The sequence below is a fragment of the Cibotium barometz genome, chromosome 21, assembly GCF_041138505.1.
Source record: "Cibotium barometz isolate CiBa-2024 chromosome 21, ASM4113850v1, whole genome shotgun sequence".
NCBI classification, from domain to species: Eukaryota; Viridiplantae; Streptophyta; class Polypodiopsida; order Cyatheales; family Cibotiaceae; genus Cibotium; species Cibotium barometz.
Window position 1 is genome coordinate 3,257,544 of NC_141066.1, and position 21,458 is coordinate 3,279,001.

A 21,458-nucleotide genomic window follows, 5' to 3' on the forward strand; every position below is an offset into this window, starting at 1 on the left:
AGGATGGGTGGAATAACCACTTCACCATAAACAATCTTAGGAGGAGCTTTACACGTAGAAGAATGCACCATATTATTGTATGCAAACTTTACCAAGGGTAAATAATTCCCCAAAGTTTTTTGATTTGTTACATGACTATCTAAGTAAATCAAGCACCGCTAAATTTGTGGCTTCGCTTTGCCCACCAGTCTGAGGATGATAGGCCAATGAGAAACTGAGCTTTGTTCCCATGCTGTCGAAAAGAGCTTCCCAAAACAAGCTTGTCATTCTTGGATCTCTATCCCCCACAATGGACTCGACATACGATGATGCTTATAAACACTTGAGAAAGAAAGATGCAAACCATATGCTCAGCTTTTTATAGTCTTCCTAATTGGCAAAAAGTGAGCATGTTTGCTAAACCTGTAACCAGTCGTTCAAATAGCATCATTTCCATAAGATGTCCGTGGCAAATCCATGATAAGGTCCATAGTGATACTCTTCCATTGTTCACTTGGAATAGGCAAAGGTTGAAGTAAACCAAAAGCCTTTTGCCGATCAAACTTCACCTTCTGGTAAGGGAGACACTTTCTAACATAAGCCTCGAGATTGTGTCTCATGGAAGCCCAAAAGAAAAACCCTTCAATCATCGGCTACTACATTCTTCTTCCCAAGAGTATGCATAATTTGGAAGTGAAACATGGAAAGAAAATTGGCCATCCTCATGTGCTTTTGCGAAAGCTTGATTTGCGTAAGAGAATACCTCAATCCATGATGATCTGTCTAAGCTATAAATTCAGCTCCAAGCAAATAGTGCTTCCACATATTAGGAGCATGAACCATAATTATAAGTTCCTTCTCATAGACTGCCAAAGAACGCTCTGACTCAAGCAAGCGGTAGCTCTTGTAGGCAGTAGCATGTCCCTCAGAAATCTCTTTAAAAGGAGTAATCTTGATATATGCATTCCAAAATTCTTGTTGTAATGATCAACTGTCTCACTTGTTTCCATCCACAATCATTCCCATGCAAGGTGCACATCATCTTCAAACTTCTTAGGTAAAACTGATCATAAAACTGCTTTTTGAAGTCTTTCCATTTCTTGTGAGATGTTCTCTCAACCATGAGTGCATCCCACCATGCATTGGATGTCTCCGTAAGATGTAAACTAGCTATGCGAATTTTGGATGACTCCGAATAGTTTTCGGAACCAAAAGCAATATCAAATTGGCGGATAAAAGTGAGGGCTTTGTCTCTGTAACCATAAGCTCCATCATAGGATGTAAACTGCACCGTCCTTCCTCCTCCTTTGAATTTCTTAGCTTTGTTACCTTTCTTCCCTTTCTTTCCATGCCGTGGAGAGGGTGACCTAGAAGGGGAAGAAGAAGAAGAAGATGAAAGGCTTGACGAAGAAGATGGACTCTTGGACCTTTTCCGATGATATTGACTTTTCCCACAATGAGAGTGGGCTGATTTGGAATGGCTCCTCTTCCTTCCACGAGAAGGTGGACTGGGTGATCTCTTTGATGAAGACTTTTGATTTTCAGCCTCATCCTCCGTTGTTGGTTGCTCATCGTCTTTATTCATTTGCTCTATCTTCTTAGATAGTTGCTCAAAAATTCTCATCAAGTCGGGATCTTGGAGAATAGTGTCCAAATTGGTTATAGTTTCTTTGACCATTTGGGTTCTTGGATCTTCTTGGTGCTGAGTGCTTCCCAGTGCTTGAAGAAAAAGCAAAAAGCACTGTGTGTAAAGATCGTTATCCCCTCGGAGGAGAGAGATATAACGTTCGCTCTGATACTGCTGAAATAGGCCTTTGTAAGGGCTGTGGCATGTGTACTTATCTTATCTTCAAGAAAACAACAATTTCATGCATAAAACCTCGTGAAAAATTTGAAAATAAACAAAAGAGGGAGTAGAGAGAGAAGACACCACACTAGGGGTCGAAATGGCCTTGGCCCACCTCCACTCCTTTTGAGTTATATTAGATAAAACTCCTTGGAGGAGTCTTGAGTACAAGTTCTTAGAGCTAAAGAGCTCTCTTATCTTTTTACACGTGTCAACAATGAGAGAATATCCTAGTTATTGCCCAAAAGCACTTGAGAAAAGCACTTTAAAACTCACTTATAGTCCAAAAAGCATCTTTCTAATAATAAAATCTCTCCTCTTTTTAGTATCTAAGAATCTTTTAATATTTTGCTTTCCAAAACCTAGTCGCATCATTCCAAGATTGTAAGGTGACCTTGCATTACTATCCTGCCATGTGTCAGTGCCACATCACCATCTCTACGTCACTTTTTTTCCCCAAATTTTTTTCCCGAAACTTTTTTTCTTTGGTTGTGCGCATTGCATTTTTGCATATTAGTGACCTGTATTTTGATGCTTCGGTGACAAACAACAAGTTTTAAGCTCACAGGATCTCTTTGATACACTACTCCCCTTGTACAGTTTGGGACAGCCACATGTGCAGCATTTGGTGCTCAATGGGGTGCTGAATTTCAGCCCCTAATAGTTGCAAATCATCCCTCGTTGGCTGAGATTCAACCCGATTTACAGCCCACATAGATGAGGCTATTGTGGAAGATGCAACGGCGGATGAGGAACGGACAGCCATTCGGGAGTCGAGACGGGTGTCTAAATGGCTGTTGGATACATCATGTGCAGCAGATTGGTATCTCCTTTGCCTAGCCGGACACGTGCAGGTTCTCATTATGCATTCGATTATTATGTGGGTCATGCTCTCATTGCTAGTACATGCAATGACGAGGAACCTATTTCCTTTGAGGAAGCACATGAAGATGATTAGTGGTTGCATGCCATGCGGGAGGAATGTGACTTGATCTTGAAAAATGACGTGTGGTGTTTGGTTGATTTGCCTCATGGCAAGAAAGCCATTGGTACAAAGTGGGTTTACAAGCTTAAGCGTAAGTGTTGATCGCTACAAAGCCAAGCTTGTTGTTTCAAAGGGTTATGCTCAGCACAAGGGCCTTAGACTATGGTGAAACCTTTACTCCCACTTCTCGTATGACCACCATTAGGAGTATTGAGACATGCTGCCTCGAGCCTTGGTTTCATCACTTAAGGGGCTTTCTGTTGGTTTTCAATCTACACAGGTGATTAGCGTGAGGAAGTTTCTGTATCTCAGCCTCATGGTTTTGTTCAGAAGGGTCAAGAAGCCAAAGTGTGTAGGTTAAAGAAAGCTTTGTAGGGCTTAAAGCAAGCTCCTAGAGCATGGTACAAGAAGATACATCCGTACTCGATTGCACATGGGTTTTGTAGTAGTCTAACATAGAGTGGCCTCTATGACAAGAAGACGAGAGAGGATTTGCTGGTCTTCGTTTTACATGTTGATGACATGCTACTCAGACCCCAATGTTGAGAAGATTTCAACCTTTAAGGTTGTATTAAAGGCTTCTTTTAAGATGTCAAACTTGGGCCCGTTGCATTACTATTTGGGCATTCAATTTTTACAATGTGAGGTGGGATTGTCATGATGCAATCAAAGTATATACACAGACTTCGCCTGTGGGTACACTAGTTGAGACACATGCCAGGCTTAGCATTCAGGATCCTTTTGATCAAACATTTTATGAGTAGGCTATTGGATGCTTGGTTAATCTATGCAACACGAGGTCGGACATTCAGTATGAGGTGTCTTAGTTAAGTAGATTTATGCATTGCTTAGGTACTAGGCATTGACAGGCTATCAAGCGGGTTTTCTGCTACTTACAGGGCACTCAATTCCTTGGATTGTTCTATCCCCCACATGGGGGGCAGGGGAGGGAGGTGAGTCACAAATGCATGCCTTCGATGATTCCGACACGGCAGGATGTTACGACACCAAGGTGTCCACTAGCGTCTTTTTCTTTCATCTTGATGATTCATGTATATCATGGCTCATCAAAGAAGTAGCCAAGAGTGGCCACTTTAAGCTGTGAAGCTCAGTACATGGTAGCTTTTACAATGAGAGTTGAGTGTGTATGGCTCAAGATGCCTATTGGTCGATGTGAGCGTTGGATAGCCGTCTTCAACTTGCATCTTTATTGACACTTGGAGCGCATTGGCAGTTGTGAGGAACCTAGTATTTCATGCTCGCACTAAGCACATTGAGGTGCATTATGAATATGTTAGGGAGAGACTCTCTGCACGAGAGATCAGCTTGGTCTATGTGTCGACACATGATGACGTGGTAGATTTGTTAGAAAGGCTCTTCCTCGTGAAAAGTTCGAAGTTTTGTGTAAAGCTTTGGGCTTATTGGCTTTCGGGGATTGATCGGCCATATCCTTGTACTTGTTCACATCATCACTCTAGGGGTTTTGTAGACATATACCATATGGACAGTGATGTGTGCACACACACTTAGTAGCTGGGGTACTTTTTTCCCCATCATGTGAACACCCTCTTATTTCATATTACTGGGTGTACTTATCACATTGTACCTGCACCACTCACAATCTAATGCAATCACTATCAAGTTGTGTGCTTCTCTCTCTCTCTCTCTCTCTCTCTCTCTTGTACACCTCATGGATATGATGTAACCTTTTTGGTCTCATAGGTCATTTTGGCCTTTTGAAGACGTTAATACAACTTTCTTTCGCTCTATCTGCAGTTGCAAACCCTAGCCCAACTATTGAGTCGTGCAAGAATTTCTCTCTTTGAGCTCTCTCTCTCTCTCTCTCTCTCTGTGCGCGCGCGCACACACACCCCCCCCCCCCCATGGATCTTCTCTTTGCAAACCCTAATCCTACAATTGGTATCAGAGCAAGGTTTAGGGTTTCTCTTGTTTTTAAGGGTTTCCAATTGCTGCCTTCTGCTCCAACCTATAGCTCCTTGCGCGACACTGCCCGCATTTTGAGCTTGCAGTCGTCGCCTGTTTCAGCTTGAACACTGCCGCCGCTGTGCCTAGACGGCGGCACTATTGGCCAGGATGCCACCTCAGCCTGCTTGGCCCTTCCAGATCATGCGGTTCTAGTGGCTCACCTTCGCCTGCCCACCTGCCCACCTTTTTGACTGGATGTAGTTGTCGACTGTACGAGAACCTGTAGTTCATTGTCTTCTTCAACCTACCGTTGTGAGGCAGCTCAGGAACACAAGAAGGCCACTATAGCTCGCCGACTCACCACCTTCGGAACATTCACAAGCACAAGGGGCACCACCAGCTTCTCTAGCTGGAAAGAAATCTCTCTAAATACCACACAGAGATACCCAAAGAAAGGCAGTTTCAACAGCTCACATATCTCATTATAAAAGCCTTTTATCTGTCAGCAAGGCTAAGCCACTCACATATCATCAACACAAACCCTATTTGTCCATTTACAAGGGGTGATCCATCACCATAGATTTTATTAATTGACAAACTTCAACCCACTCATCCTCGCACTCTCCTTTTATCACACACTTACAGCAAACAACTCACACACATTGCCCAAATCTTTCTCTTGGTCTCACACCAGAGGCCTTGAAAAAAAGAAGCTAGCACATCTCTTTCTTTGCTCCCCAGTCTCGGTGTCGTCTCCCTCTGCAGCTATCACCAAGGTACTTCACTCATCCACCTTCACTTCACTGTAGACACGACAGCCACCAATCCACGCTTTTCCTTTGTAGCTAACACCTTCAGCCCATTCCTTTGCTTCCACAATTGGCACTTTCTTTACTTATGTAGCCAACCGCTACACATCCAATACCCAACCCTCCAAAACACCAGTTTCAAAGGCTTATTAAACCCATCGCCAGCCTGTCCTTTAACGCCAGCCGTCTTCAGAATTTTTAAAAAAACTGCCCGTTCTCTCTGCTTGTCTCTGTCAGCAAGGCTACATAGCCCTTGTGTGAAACCCGTACCAGTTTTAATTGCTGTCCTGTATGCCCACAAGGCAGCAGGCAATTCCAGATCCCAATTCTTGCCTTGTTGTTCTGTCACCTTAGATAAAATCTTGATCAATTCACCATTGAAACGCTCATTCAGGCCATTACATTGTGGATAGTAAGATGTGGTAAAACTGCGACTGATCTTCATCTTTGTACACAAATAGTCCATAAGCTCTGCTCTGAAACCTGGACCTTGATCAGAAAGCAATTCCAATGGCACACCAAATTTACAGCAAATATCCTGATATACAAACTTTGCCACCTCCTTAGCAGTAATTTGTTTCACTGCCTTTGCTTCTGCCCATCTAGAAAGGTAATCAACTGCAGTCAAGATGTAGCATTTCCCTCGGTTGGTAATAGGCAATGGTCCCACAGCATCAATTCCCCATTTTTCAAAAACATCATAAGCAAGAATTGTCTTCCTCATTTCAGGCTTTAATATCCGTCTACTGTGAGCTTGGCATTGTTTGCATGACCTGCACCAATGATTAACATCCTTATGTATACTTGGCCATATATAACCTTCCTGCAATACTTTATGCAAGGTGATCTTTGAGACAAAATGTCCACCACATGCTCCTTCATGATTTTCCTTAAGAATTTTGTAGATTTCTTCCTTCCAAGGTACCCGTCGCATTATCAAGTCAATTCCCTTCAAATACAAAGCATCACCAACCATCACATACCTTGTAGCTTTCCTGATGAAACCATACTTTTTTGATTTTTCAATACCATTAGGAATCATCCCTGTTAACAAAAACTCCTCAATATCCTGTAAATTCTCCCTGCCACAATAAAATGATGCATGAGCTTTAAGAACAAAAACTTCACCAATCATTCCCTGGGCTGCTTCATGAGCCTCCTCATTATGACCTCGATCTACATGCTTAAGACTCCAAGCTTCAAATTCCTTCAACAAACCTTTAATCTTGAAACACATTTCCTTGAGTAACATATTCTTTGACTTCCAAACTCCCAATACCTGTTTTACCACAAGCAATGCATCTCCTCGAATGCGAATCCTGTGTACACCATGCTTCAAGCATATTTGCAATCCAACTTCCAAAGTTAGATACTCCGCTTCATTGTTGCTATGTGCATCCACCTTAACACCCTTTTTAAAAACAAGGCAACCCTGTGGATCATAAAGTACCAAACCTCCTGAGGCTGCATCATGGCTTTTCCTGTAAGAACCATCAAAATATAATAAGTGTGCATTCATCAACTCAGCCGCATCCTCAACTGGCTTCTTGATGGTCTCCTCTTTTATAAGAAGAGGACTCTCCTTATATGTCAGTAGATCAGCTAAGGTAGCCCTGGTACTCTCCTCCACCAAGAATGACAAAGTAAATTCCTGCAACTCAATCACCCACTTCATCATAGCCTTAGATAAATTTGTGCCATTTATCAACTGAGGCAAAAAAGTGTAGCTCGTCAAAAACACAAAGGGGCGAGGCAACAAGTAATGGCGGAACCGCCTACATGCATACAGCACACTAACCATAACAAGCCTTAGATAAATTTGTGCCATTTATCAACTGAGGCAAAAAAGTGTAGCTCGTCAAAAACACAAAGGGGCGAGGCAACAAGTAATGGCGGAACCGCCTACATGCATACATCACACTAACCATAACAAGTTCCACTTCTGATAACAACCTTTCTCTAGCAAGTTTTACTCTGCTAGCACAGTAGACTGGTTGCATATAATGTGATTCTTTCCCCTTCTGTAACAGCATAGCTCCAATAGCATCTTCACCTACTGAAGGATTGACATAAAATACCTGTTCCCAGTTAGGCGCCTGCATTGTAGGAATAGCTCCCAACACCTCTTTCACTTTTTGGAAAACTACCTCACACTCCTCCGTCCAATGCAAAGGATCATGCTTTGCTGCTTGCTGCAAAGGATATAACAACTGTGAAGATAGAGAGATGAATCGAGCCATATACTTCACCTTTTGCACAAAAGTAGTCAGTTGCCTTGTATTCTTTGGTGTAGGAAGAAGAAGAAGAGACTTGACTTTATCAGGATCCGGATCAATACCATTCTCTGAAATAACATGGCCCAAGAGCTTCACCCTCGGTTGAGCTAAAAAACACTTTTTCGGATTTAATTGACCACCACACTCATCATAACGCTGAAAAACTGTAGCCAGCTTATCACAATGCTCTTGCCTGGAGCTGTATATACAAAAATCATCAATAAAATCCTTCACAAACTTGTTTAAAAAAGGAGATAATATCCAATTTGCCCTTCTCTGATAGTAGGCTGGTCCATTCATCAATCCAAAAGGAAGAACTTTGTAGCAGAAACACCCCCACGGTGTAATAAAAGTCGTCTTGCGCTGATCTTCTTCTGCAATCTTTAACTGGAAATAACCTGAATACCCATCACAAACACTATACCTTTCATATCCAGCTACAGTATCCAAAATCTCATCCAAAAAAGGTAGGGGGTAAGAATCCTTCTTTGTAGCAGCATTCAAAGGCTTGAAATCCACACATATACGCCACCTGCCATCTTTCTTTGGACTCACCACCGTAGGACTTACCCACTCAGCTGTGTCCACTGGTGTAATGAAACCTGCACTCAACAGCTTATCAACTTCCTCTCTCAGGGCCTGCATTCGTTCTCGTCCCATCCTGCGAAGCTTCTGCCTAACTGTTTTTACACCTTCTTTCAATTCAATTCTCAAATCTGGCCCTTTAAATCCTCGAATCTCCCTATAAGAGGTGATGAACAATTCTGGAAAATGAGACAGCATATTAACATATCTAACCTTTTCTCCACTCGAGAGATCCGGACTCAGCATTCCTTCAATCAGCTCGTGCTTCTTCTTCACTTCTATCTTTGGCTGCATTAATTCCTCGATCACTTCATACGACCCCATAGTATCTTCTCCCTCAGCACCCACTTCATGCACTTCTTTATCTTCATCACCTTGTTGCTCTGATATTAGGAAAGCCACATCTGCCTCTTCTTCACTAGAAGCAGTAGTCGATGAATCCATCTCTGATTCAGAAGTACTGGTGGTAGTTTCCTCTTCACTCGAATCCTGTGGCCTCTCCCACACATTATTCAAAGATCTCCTACTATGCATCTCAAAAGATTTTTTATTACCCTGCTTATTATGCAAAGAAATGGTCCCATACCTCCAATCCTGTACTGCACCCACCACTCGCAACCAGGGTCGTCCAAGAATAATTGGAAAAGCACCAAGACCCGCAGGCATCACATGAAAATCTACAGTAGCTTTGACATTAAAAGCTTCAATTTCCAATTCCTTTATCATACCAAGACATTTTACCTTTTGATGATTAGCCATCCTGATTCGGAAACCAGAAACCCCAGACACCCTCAAGCCTGACTGCTCCACACATGATTGGGTAATCACACAGATTTGAGCTCCTCCATCTATATAGGCCTGACCAAGGTTTCTACCTTTACTCCACACCTCCACAATAGGGCAAATATCTGGAAGCTCTTCTAAAGATAATACTTTGACTGACTTCGTCCCTGACTCCTTTTCCATTGGATTCACAAGTCCCTTCCATTGCCTTCTTAATTTTGGCACCATCTCTACCAACTGCCCAAAGGTGATGTTTGCCTTCTTGTTCACCAAATCAGATTTCAAGTCATAGCTGGTTTGCCCATCCCCCAGTGGGAAGTCTGACACCTGGAACCTTCTACGAGGCTTCTGTTTCCTTTTAGCTTTCACATCTTCTCCTTCCTGCTGCTTCCCCTTCTTACGGCTGGGTCCAGCCACCCCTTTTCCTTCTCTTTCATCTGTTGTGCGCTTGCCAATAGGCATCACATCCCCTTCTTCTCTCACCTGAACATTTTCCAGAGTAACAACATTCATGACCTTTGCCTTCCCCTTCTCCTCAGCTGTGATTCCACTGGGGCCTGCTTGATCCCTGATATCAATACCATAATCATTTGACCTGTCAGGTAGCTGTGAAGGTAGTGGGTACATATCACCACCCATTCGCTGAGGCTTATCACAATCTGTACTTAGATGACCAAGCTCACCACAGTTCCAGTATGTAGGGATGAAACGACGGCCCCTACCGCGACCACGTCCATACCGTGCTTGTCCATCTCCCCCTTCATGATTATTGCCTCGGCCTCTACCACGTCCACCACCTGTACTTCTCATTAAATTTAAGCTCAAATTCTTCATAAGATCAACCATCTGTTTCATATCCTGTCGCAATCCCTCATCAGAACCTGCAGGAACCATAGGTACTCCTTGACTAGCTTGTGGCACCATCTGCATAGCTTGGGCTTCAGTGGGCTTCATCCTCTCAATCACTGCATTCATGGGTGTAGCCTCCACTCTACGAATCTCCGGCTGTGCTACAATTGGAATCATCCCCAGCTGATTCATCTGCTCTGCAGCTTCCAATCTTTTGATTTAGCAATTTCTACCGCATCCTCATAAGACCTGGGCTTCTTCAATTCCACTTTCCAGCGAATACTCCTCTTAAGCCCGGCTACAAACTTGTTTTTCTTCATCATGTCAGGGGGTACCTGGTCTTCCCCTAAAGCCCTGCATAGAGTCTCCCATAGCAAAGAAAATTTCTTCATACAATCATCTAATGATTCAAACTCACCTTGTGTCAGAGCTTGCACCTCATGCCAAACCTTGTCGAGGTCTTCTACCTTCTTGAACCTGTTGCTAAGTGCTGTCTTTAATCCATTTTCAGTCATATCAAGACGTGGAACAGCAACCCTCAATGACTCCTCATAAGCCCTGTACCAGGTCCTTGCATCCCCTTTCAAGCAAATGCTCAGTAGCCGCAACACCTGTACCGACTCATTGATGTGGTTGCTTATACATGCAACCTCCATCCTTTCCAAGAAATCTGCCACATCCTCATTAGGGCTACCATAAAACTCTGGATAAGACATCATTTTAACCCCCAAACTTCACCTCAAATCCAAGAAAAACCTTCCCTGAAACTCTCGACTCCTAGGGCCTACACCCTGGTAAACTGAAGAAAATAGCAGAGCAATCCTCAGTCAAACAATGCCAGAGCAACTCCTCAGTGGGGGCACCAGAAAGATGTGAGGCAGCTCAGGAACACAAGAAGGCCACTATAGCTCGCCGACTCACCACCTTCGGAACATTCACAAGCACAAGGGGCACCACCAGCTTCTCTAGCTGGAAAGAAATCTCTCTAAATACCACACAGAGATACCCAAAGAAAGGCAGTTTCAACAGCTCACATATCTCATTATAAAAGCCTTTTATCTGTCAGCAAGGCTAAGCCACTCACATATCATCAACACAAACCCTATTTGTCCATTTACAAGGGGTGATCCATCACCATAGATTTTATTAATTGACAAACTTCAACCCACTCATCCTCGCACTCTCCTTTTATCACACACTTACAGCAAACAACTCACACACATTGCCCAAATCTTCCTCTTGGTCTCACACCAGAGGCCTTGAAAAAAAGCAGCTAGCACATCTCTTTCTTTGCTCCCAGTCTCGGTGTCGTCTCCCTCTGCAGCTATCACCAAGGTACTTCACTCATCCACCTTCACTTCACTGTAGACACGACAGCCACCAATCCACGCTTTTCCTTTGTAGCTAACACCTTCAGCCCATTCCTTTGCTTCCACAATTGTTACTTTCTTTACTTATGTAGCCAACCGCTACACATCCAATACCCAACCCTCCAAAACACCAGTTTCAAAGGCTTATTAAACCCATCGCCAGCCTGTCCTTTAACGCCAGGCGTCTTCAGAATTTTTAAAAAAACTGCCCGTTCTCTCTGCTTGTCTCTGTCAGCAAGGCTACATAGCCCTTGTACCTTCACCCTCTTCTCTCAATGACCAGGGCGCCTCCCCAGTCGCCAACCACATGACGGCTTGTCCCACTGGCTCCCACACGCGGCCAGCCTCTCTCCAGCACCAGTAGGCTGCCTACGTCTTCACGCCAGCTGCTGGAGCATCTCTCCAGGCGGCTACTTAGCCCACTTTCTCTGCCAGCTCATCTACGCTCCACCCGTCAGGCTCCTCACCTGTACTGCCTTCGTTCCAGGCCGCTTTCACAAGGCGGCTCCTTCTAACCCTCATGCACCGCAGCGCCTTCACAAGGCGACCACCTTCCCACAGACGGCAACCAGTCCACTCTTCACGCCTGTCAGAGTTACCCTCTGCGCTTCATGCTGCACTCCAGAGCCCCCACGTCGGCGTCCACAGCTGGCGTCCTCCAGCCTCTCTGTGTGCACGATCACTCGCCAGGCTCCTCTCGTACAGCCTTCAGCCCAGCTCCTCAAGCTTAGGTTGCCCCAGCGCCTGTCTGTTGTAGACTCTGCAAGCGGTCTCTCTAGCCACGCACCAGAGTGCCTTCAGCTGGTCCTCTCTCTTCGCCAGCCTCTGCAACCACAGTAGCTTCACCAACGCTGGCCTCTGCAGCGCTTTCACACTCCTTTTTTTGTCTTCCCTCTCCAGACTTTTTACAAGCTGCTCCCCCTGTCTCTTACTCGGCGACCCTTTATCTCCGAAGCGGCCATCCTCTCTTTCTCTCCTCCCTTCTAGACGTCGAGGTGGCGGCCCAAAAAAGCTTCCAAGTGGCCATTGGTTTTATTGGCCACTTGTATCATGTTTTTTTTTATTTTTTTTAAAAGTTTCATAATAACCACACCCCTTTACATCATCATTTGTCTCAACTTCACGTGCAGTACTCATAACCTTCCAGAACTGATAAGAGCTGCCCACAGCTTTTAATCATCGGCATCATCTTACCAAACCCGACAATTTCCCAGTCGGTGCCCTGCTTTTAGCAACCATCTGCACACCACACTGTTGCCATTAAACTTCCAGATCTCAAACATTTGCTCCCAAAAAAACACGTGCATATGCCAGCTCACTGCAAACCACTCAGCCTGTACATTTGCCAGGGCATTCAGGGCAAAGTTTTATTGCACACCACGCATCCCATATGTACACGGACTCAAAACACCTTTACAGAAAAACGCCTGACACCGTCACAGCCGTCCTGTGCTGTCTCCTCGAGCGCCTCTCATCACCTCTACCGCTCATGGCAATAGCTCTTCCGACGACTTTTGTATCTGCTAATCCATGTCAGCAGTCAAATTGGGGATTTTTCTGAAAAATGCATCCAAAATATGGGGCTTTTCCAAATTGAAGTCTCCTACATTGAACTGAAGTTCCGATAGCGCCATGGAAAGAGCAGTGGCATGGAAGCGTCGCCTCGAAAGATACTGTTCTTCATCGACATATGTTCAAGAAGTTTTTAAACTTCTAAAAATAGTCTTTATTTTCCATTTCATGTATGAGTCAAGGGTTCTTTGCCTTGGATGTCCCTCAATATCTGATAAATAATCGTGTGTTTTTCTTGTAAGCCTTGTTTTTATAAAAGACTCCGTGCTCTTCACATATCCCTACTTAGAACCAGAGGGGTTTGTTCTCGGTAGATTGATGTAAGCACATTCATGAGTGGTCAAGCTCTTATTTCAGGCCTGACAGGAGGGTTTTAGTTGTTGGCACACTGTGTTCTTTTATATTATGGATTGCAGTTTAGAGCCCAAATCACTATGGCTATTGAACACCCGCCATGGCTATTGAACACCCGCCATGGCTATTGAACACTGCCTATGAGTCATTAGTGTGTGTTTGTGTGTCCAATATGTGACATGTGTCCAGCTGTGTCAAAAGATAAGGTGACTCCCTAGCCTACAAAAGCCTTGTACTCGGTGAAGGCTTTGGTGCAATCAATCAACCATCATTGAATCATGCAGTACTTTCTCTCTTTGAGCATTCTCTCTCTCTCTCACTCTCTCTCTCTCTCTTTCTATACACACTTTTTTTTTTTTGGTAAAACCAGTTGAAATTGCATTATATCATAAAAGTTCTATACACTTTTTTTTTTTGGGTAAATCCATGAACAGTATATTATCAATGAAATTTACATGAGAGTCTCCAAAACGGAGAGCCTCAACGGGAAATCAGAAGCAAAGAGAAACTATTTCCAGGCATGACTGATGAAGATCTCCTTGGTGGCAAGCATCATAAACAGATTGCCGTAAGGAGCTTCTAAAATACTGATAAGATTGCCGTAAGGAGCTTCTACACACACACACACACACACACACACACACACACACACCATGGATCTCTTTGATTCCCCATAGCTAGGCTTGCACCTGTGCAAACCCTAATCCTACAACCGCACGTTCCAAGAATCGTACCACTTGACCGAATGATTCGGAAATCATGCTACTTGATCCTCTACTTGGCATAGATCTGAGAATATCGCCAACTTGATCTTGCCAAGTCCAAATGAGAACCAAGAATAGTACTTCTTGTGATTGATTACCTAGGCCTCGAGAATAGTACGACTTGTGCCTTGAACCACACAGATCCCAGGAATAGTACCTCATATAGCATAGTGTCAAATCCATTGATTTTACTGAATCAAACATAACTTTTTAGTGCTACAACCAGACAGTGCTTTAATTGTGACTCCACAGAGCACATCGCGAAGGATTGTTCGAAGACCTTGGAAGTGCAGTCCAAGGAGGCGGCTTCTTTAGATCCAGAGGAGCAGTCTGAGGAGGAGACTTCTTTAGGACTGGAGGATGAGTGTGAAGGAGATGTGGGTGCTACATTGCATTAGGCCACATGTATGAACAATGGAAGTTTTCAGCGAGGTCTTTGAGGGAGAGTCTTTACAGTTGTCGTTTTTCCTCAGTGGAGAATCTTTGGCTTTAGTTGGGGATTGCTTGTACTCGGTGAAGGCTTTTTCATTGAATCATGCAATACTTTCTCTCTTTGAGCATTCTCTCTCTCTCTCACTCTCTCTCTCTCTCTTTCTATACACACACTTTTTTTTTTTTGGTAAAACCAGTTGAAATTGCATTATATCATAAAAGTTCTATACACTTTTATTTTTTGGGTAAATCCATGAACAATATATTATCAATGAAATTTACATGAGAGTCTCCAAAACAGAGAGCCTCAACGGGAAATCAGAAGCAAAGAGAAACTATTTCCAGGCATGACTGTTGGCAAGCATCATAAACAGATTGCCGTAAGGAGCTTCTAAAATACTGATAAGATTGCCGTAAGGAGCTTCTACACACACACACACACACACACACACACACACACACACACACACCATGGATCTCTTTGATTCCCCATAGCTAGGCTTGCACCTGTGCAAACCCTAATCCTACAACCGCACGTTCCAAGAATCGTACCACTTGACCGAATGATTCGGAAATCATGCTACTTGATTCTCTACTTGGCATAGATCTGAGAATATCGCCAACTTGATCTTGCCAAGTCCAAATGAGAACCAAGAATAGTACTTCTTGTGATTGATTACCTAGGCCTCGAGAATAGTACGACTTGTGCCTTGAACCACACAGATCCCAGGAATAGTACCTCATATAGCATAGTGTCAAATCCATTGATTTTACTGAATCAAACATAACTTTTTAGTGCTACAACCAGACAGTGCTTTAATTGTGACTCCACAGAGCACATCGCGAAGGATTGTTCGAAGACCTTGGAAGTGCAGTCCAAGGAGGCGGCTTCTTTAGATCCAAAGGAGCAGTCCGAGGAGGAGACTTCTTTAGGACTGGAGGATGAGTGTGAAGGAGATGTGGGTGCTACATTGCATTAGGCCACATGTATGAACAATGGAAGTTTTCAGCGAGGTCTTTGAGGGAGAGTCTTTACAGTTGTCGTTTTCCCTCAGTGGAGAATCTTTGGCTTTAGTTGGGGATTGCTTCAATTTTTGGGGTCGTCCAAGAGGACTCTTCTCACCTGTTGTTTGCAATGGGTGGAGTATCTTCAGTGTCTAATGTCATGGGGGCACCACAGGAGGACATGTCATCAGATTTGTCTTCGTCATGGGAGAATAGGCTAGTTGGTGTATCTTCATAGTACACAACAACTAGGGTTTTGATTTTGGTGTATCAGTGGATGTATTACATGGAGTATGTTACACAGGACATGGGTGGTTTAGACATACTAGTGCCAAGTAGTACTGATGGTTACAGATTTGATGCAGCGTTTTTGACGAGCATGGTTCTTGGTTTTGCTTTCTTCCTTGAGCGTGCTTTGGAGATGGTGCAAGTAGTTCTTGTGCTCCATCTGAGCCGATGCGTTAGTGGTTGGGAGTTTTTCTCGGCCATTCTCTTGAGTGTCCTTTTGGTGGGCTACCGGAGTATACTCAGAGGTTTGCAGTGTTTTTTCATGGACGGTTGGACAGACAGAAAGTGCGTGATCGAGTGGAAGTTGGTCATCGGCAAGTTTCTTTGCAGTCTTTGGGCTAGTGCGGCGAGGACAGAATGTGAGCCTTCGGAGTCGACTCAAAGTGGTCTCAGTGTTCATGATCTTGGGTACCTTGATGAGCTTTGTTTGGATCTTTTCCTTTTATGGAAGGGCACTTTATATGGACACGGTGTAGATGAGGACAGCTGCAATGCAAGTAGGGGAGAATGTGACACATCTAGGAGTATGCAGGGCAGAGCCAGACTTTAGGTAGCAGCCGATGGGCAGGGCCGCACAGTGCAGGTGACATGTGGCACTGCCACATGGCAATCATGATGTGGTAGTCAGTGTTGGACTTCACAGAACGTTTCTTGGTAGGCGAGGTGCTAGCCCTTCGTGTACAGTAGGTCTTCATTCTCAGCTACATCTTGTACTGGAATTCCAGTTGTATTACTTCTTTCTTGTATGAAATACAAAGCAGTATTTTAGGACTCTTCTGGGTGCTGTATGTGTGATTCCGCCACACTCTTCTTTCTATCTCTGGAAAACCCTAGCACATAAGAGCATGTGTTCTATAGTAGAGGACGAGGACCACTATATGTTCAAATGCCCAACTTATTATGAGATACGGGGGAGATTTTTCTTGTGCCCATAGATCTTCTAAACACAGGACAAGCGTTATTAACAACCGAGATAAAAGGGTGCAGGCTGGTTCACCACCCAACCGTAGGTCTTCATTGGCAGACCAGCCTGGAGCACAAGGGCTAAAGCTCGGAGTGGGCTGTCCTAGGTAGAGGCCTCTGTCAGCTGACAACACGATATAATACAATACAATAGTCGACTCAATAGACTCATCTCACTTACAGAGCCATTGACTCATAAATAGCTATAACTTATGGAATAACACTTATAAATACTTTAGCCCAAGTGATCACAACTTGTTGCACTAATCCTCAGGGTCCTCTTAATGCCAAATTAGGCCAACTAACCATGTGGTTAGCATCTACGTAACGTACTTCCCTTCAGACATTTTCGCACTCAGAAATGAATCTAGGAAAGTCTAACCACATCAGACAATTGACTCCGAAGTCAGGTTCATATATATCTAATCTTTCCACAGAGGTATATGTACAAGAACCAGCTTCACTACAAGTCACTGTTTCTCAGGACCCCATCTGACATAAGGGTCTGGGTGTCACTGGATGTTTCTGGTGGAAAGTTACTCCCTGCTATGTGTAGGAAACACTCCCGTGGTATGTATCACACCATCCACATGTATCTAGCCTTATCCTCCAGGCTCCTTGACCTTGTGAGTATGGTGGGAAGGTGTGGTTCAAACAAAACTGCAACCCCCTGATCCCCAAACTCCTCCACATGCTTTGGTCTCCTGAGACCTATGGTAGGCTGCTATTAGCGCTCTAGTGTGTCTCATTGTAAAATTCTTGTCTTGCCCTGTGAAAGTCTCTGCAAATGTTCCTGGGTCAGACCATATAATGCCATTATAATTTGAGGTGGCTATCTGTAATACGGGTTTAGTCCTATAGACCCCTGCCCGTATTTGGGGTGGTGCTTTGCAGTGATTACCCATTCATTCCAATAGACAGCCCATTTCCTGGTCTTGCGTGCCTCAAGCACTTGCGCCATCCCAATTTTTCTTTGCTCTACTTGTAGTGGTGTGATGCCATCATTAATGTAGAACTTGGTAGTGGATAAGGCAGCTCTCTTTTTCAAGAAAGCCTGGGGTGACTGTGTATCCTTGAACTTGAGGAGGAGATGCCTCTCTGTAGTCATGTCTTTCCTTGCATGCTACGCATCGATGCAAGGGGGACCCTCTTGTCTGCATACAGCCAAGTGACCCTCACGTGAAGGGCTCTGCTCTGCCTGCGCTTCTCCTCCTCATGTGTGGCTGCCATGATAGTGTTTAGACTTGGGGCAGGTTTTTGTTTCTTGACTACTTCCACCCACTAGGAGGCTTCATCCGCTAGTATACCCTAGTGCAGGTTTGCACAACGCATTTTCCTCCAATGTTCTAATTCCAGTCTCCAGGCCTCCCATTGAAAATCCACATCCTTCTTCTTTGAGAGAGAGAGAGAGAGAGAGAGAGAGAGAGAGAGAGAAAACAAACAGCCTTTTTGGTCAGGTTTACGGAACACAAAGAGCCAAATTTCGGCATCATTCAGCTCAAATGGAATGTACATAATTTGTGCAAGTGAGGATTCTCGTGTTTGTATATGGAAATATTATGATGCAAGTCTTGGGTTATCAATCCAACAACAAAAAGGCTTGTCAGGGTCCTATGAAGACTTCTCTGCTAGACATGTTTCAATAGCCATACCCTGGCCTGGAATGGGCTTGAAATCCATGCAAGTAAAACACAATGATGATTCTTTCTTGGTTATTAAAGAAGCTGTCAGCACTTTGGAGACAAATCTTGACATTGGCAGTCGTTTACCAGTGAGTATGTTGGCTGATGGTTCAAATCTCGATGTGGTTTCTTGTTGCAAGGCATCCTCTTTTCATGCCTTAAATGGTGTGCATGAGACCATAAGAGAATCTGTTGCTACTGGATTGGCCCATGGTTCCAGGGTGGTATCCCATTCTTCAGAGCTTCGTCAACATGCAAGCTACTTGGCTAGCAGAGAAAAAAGCTCACCTGTTTTGGGTGGAGTAACCTTCACTTCCTCAATGTTGGATTGTTACTTGGAAGACTGCTGTGGGAACTCAGCGTTCTCAAAAGGCATGCCTAATCAACAAGGTGGAAGCCATGGATTTTTTTCTGAGGGAAGAGGGTGTGCAACTTGGCCTGAGGAGAACCTTCCATCAGTTCAACAAGCCAAGAGTCCACCTGGTCCAAGGGCTAAACCTAGGACCGTTCATTCTGCAGAGGATGTTGTTGACAGAAAAGTCACTGCCATGACAGCAGCATGGGGTTTGATCATAGTCACTGCTGGGTTGGGAGGAGAGATTCAAATTTTTCAAAATCATAGCCTGCCTGTTTGACTTTAGTTTCTAGGTATCAATTGTAGAAAGCCTTCCGTAGTTGGTGTTGAGAGAGTGGCTTCTTCTTTTGACATATTTTTTTAAAAATCCGCTGGGACTAAGGCTCTAGTGGGTTAGCAAACAGCGATCATAAAGGCATTAGAGGTAGGGTGGCGTCACAACATCTTCCCGCATCCCGTCGCAAAAAATCTGGGTGGCTTCACAACATCTGCCCACCCACATCTATTGCAAAAAAGGCTGCCACATCCAACGCCAACTACCGTGTCTTGGGGTAAGGTGAGCTTTAGAGGCCGTCGGATGTCTTGGCAGGCCTGGACAACCTCCATGAATGTGAAACTACCCTTGGCCACTGCGATTTTATGAAAAGAAAAGCTTTATATTTACATCATGTGCACATTGTTCTCTGTTAAGCTTTCGAGTTCAGGGTTTTGCACCTTTATCAGTGTTACTCTGTATGGAACACTTCACATGAGACGGACACCTTATCTTCGTTACTTCTAGTAAAAAAGAGCAGTTAATGAATTAGAAGCTCGAAGAGAATTTGTGCGGGATCATGAGAGACTTTTTCTGATAAATTTTGTTGTGCTCTTGATATGTATCTTTCTAATATCACCTACAGCCTTCAATGCTACATATACATTCAAAAGTTACATATCTTTAATATTGCAGAGAAGCAAGAGTGCGGTGGTTTGTGATGTAAAACCGTGTGGCATGATAATGGGAAATGAATTGAAAATTACTGGAGGGAAACAGACACATTTTTAACTTTTTTGTTCACGTGTCTCCAAGATCATACTTGTGGAGGATATGGATGTGCAAATGCATGTGATGAAGATCAGAAGAGGAGAAGCCCAGTTGATTCACGTCATTTACAAATATGGAGCTTAGACCTATTTTCCCCTTGACTACGGATCTCCTAGGTTTCTTGTAGCTAGGGAAAGTACTTTGCCATTAAGATTTTTATGCGAGAATCTCCCACCGATGTGACCCTCACTTTTCAGGAGGAAGTCGCTTAGCTAGAAGAGCTATACACATGGATGGAGGGGACAATGGACATCGATAATATCGGACAATTGACAATGATAATATCAATACAGATTGCCATGATGTACTAAATCTTTGCAAGTCTATGGTTGTCTAGGTGGAATGAATCATGATGCCTTAAGTTTTCTTTTGAGAGAATTCTATTGGCTTTGTTTCAAATCCAAGTTTTATATTCCTACCCTAGTCTAATTTTTATATGGGCAGTCTTTAAATATCCCAATCAAAAACTTGGAAGAGCCTGGGTAGTGTCCTTTCATTTCAAGTTACAGGATGCTTATGGTGATTGTTTATATGGCACCCTTGTATCCATGGCTTTTGCTATTGAGGATAAATTTGTTGTTACCTAAACACAAAATGTATCAAGTGATTGGAGCAAATGCCTCCTCTTAATCAATTGCATGCCATTGGCCATATGTCCAAGATACTAGCCTAGCCTTCTACTTGTCTACTAAACCATCAATAATATATTAAACTTCATAGAGCCACGCATAACTTACTAGTTTCTTTTGCCAATTGGCAAGGGAGTCAAAACTCGTGTCCTATTTCTTTGTATCTCATCATCCACGAGTGCTTGTTGCCATTGTCGACATGCTAGCTCATGTATGTACGTCATACTAATCAATACGTAGTTCCTTAGAGTTTTATATGGCAACTTGGCTAGTGGGTGGGGTGATCTTTTTGATCTTCTAGGATAAAATGATCATTAATTTGGATTAGTAAAATTTTGTCTAGGATAAACAGTTATGGGAAGAGTTGGACTTGATGAGGTTGGGGTAAAAGGTATCGCACATACCTTCTTTATTGAGCATTACATCTCTACTATCATGAAATAGTTATGGATTATGGTAGTACAACTATGAGCGTTGGGTTTCTTTATGTATGTGACCATTAGAGCCTTCACTTTACGTAAGTCCAAAAGTTGAAATAGTTATGAATTATGGTAGTACAACTATGAGCCTTGGTCTTCTTTATGTGTGTGACCATTTTAACCTTTCTTGACTTTACATCAAGCTTTCATCTATCATTTGTCCAATATGTATACATAAGCTGGGCATCCAGATATCTTCAAATGTGTAGTAAAGATGTAACGCTTTATAAAGTGTCTTTACCATGAATGGCATCCTCCTATTAATGATGCAATACACAGTATTAACTACTTTTGCCAAATATTAACATGGAAGAATTTTCTAATTTTTTTTATACATCTAGCACTATCTATCAAACCCACGTTTTCCTTTATGCACTCCCATTCTACCAAGGGGTGTGTGTGGGTATGCTAGTTACACAATCTGAGCAAAAAAAAAAAACCCA

The 21,458-nt window shown here is 43.5% G+C and overlaps 1 protein-coding gene across 8 annotated transcripts in view; it reads left to right on the forward strand.

Moving 5' to 3' along the window:
• The window catches only part of LOC147626765 (uncharacterized), a 101,304-nt gene extending 81,506 nt beyond the window's left edge, over window positions 1-19,798 (forward strand). For all 8 annotated transcript variants that reach the window (XM_086815305.1, XM_086815306.1, XM_086815309.1 and 5 more), the window contains exon 7: window positions 18,244-19,798. In XM_086815305.1, the coding sequence (XP_086671431.1) occupies window positions 18,244-19,103 (860 nt within the window). In that variant the 3' untranslated portion in view covers window positions 19,104-19,798. The remainder of the gene's footprint in view (window positions 1-18,243) is intronic.
• Window positions 19,799-21,458: the final 1,660 nt, after the last annotated feature.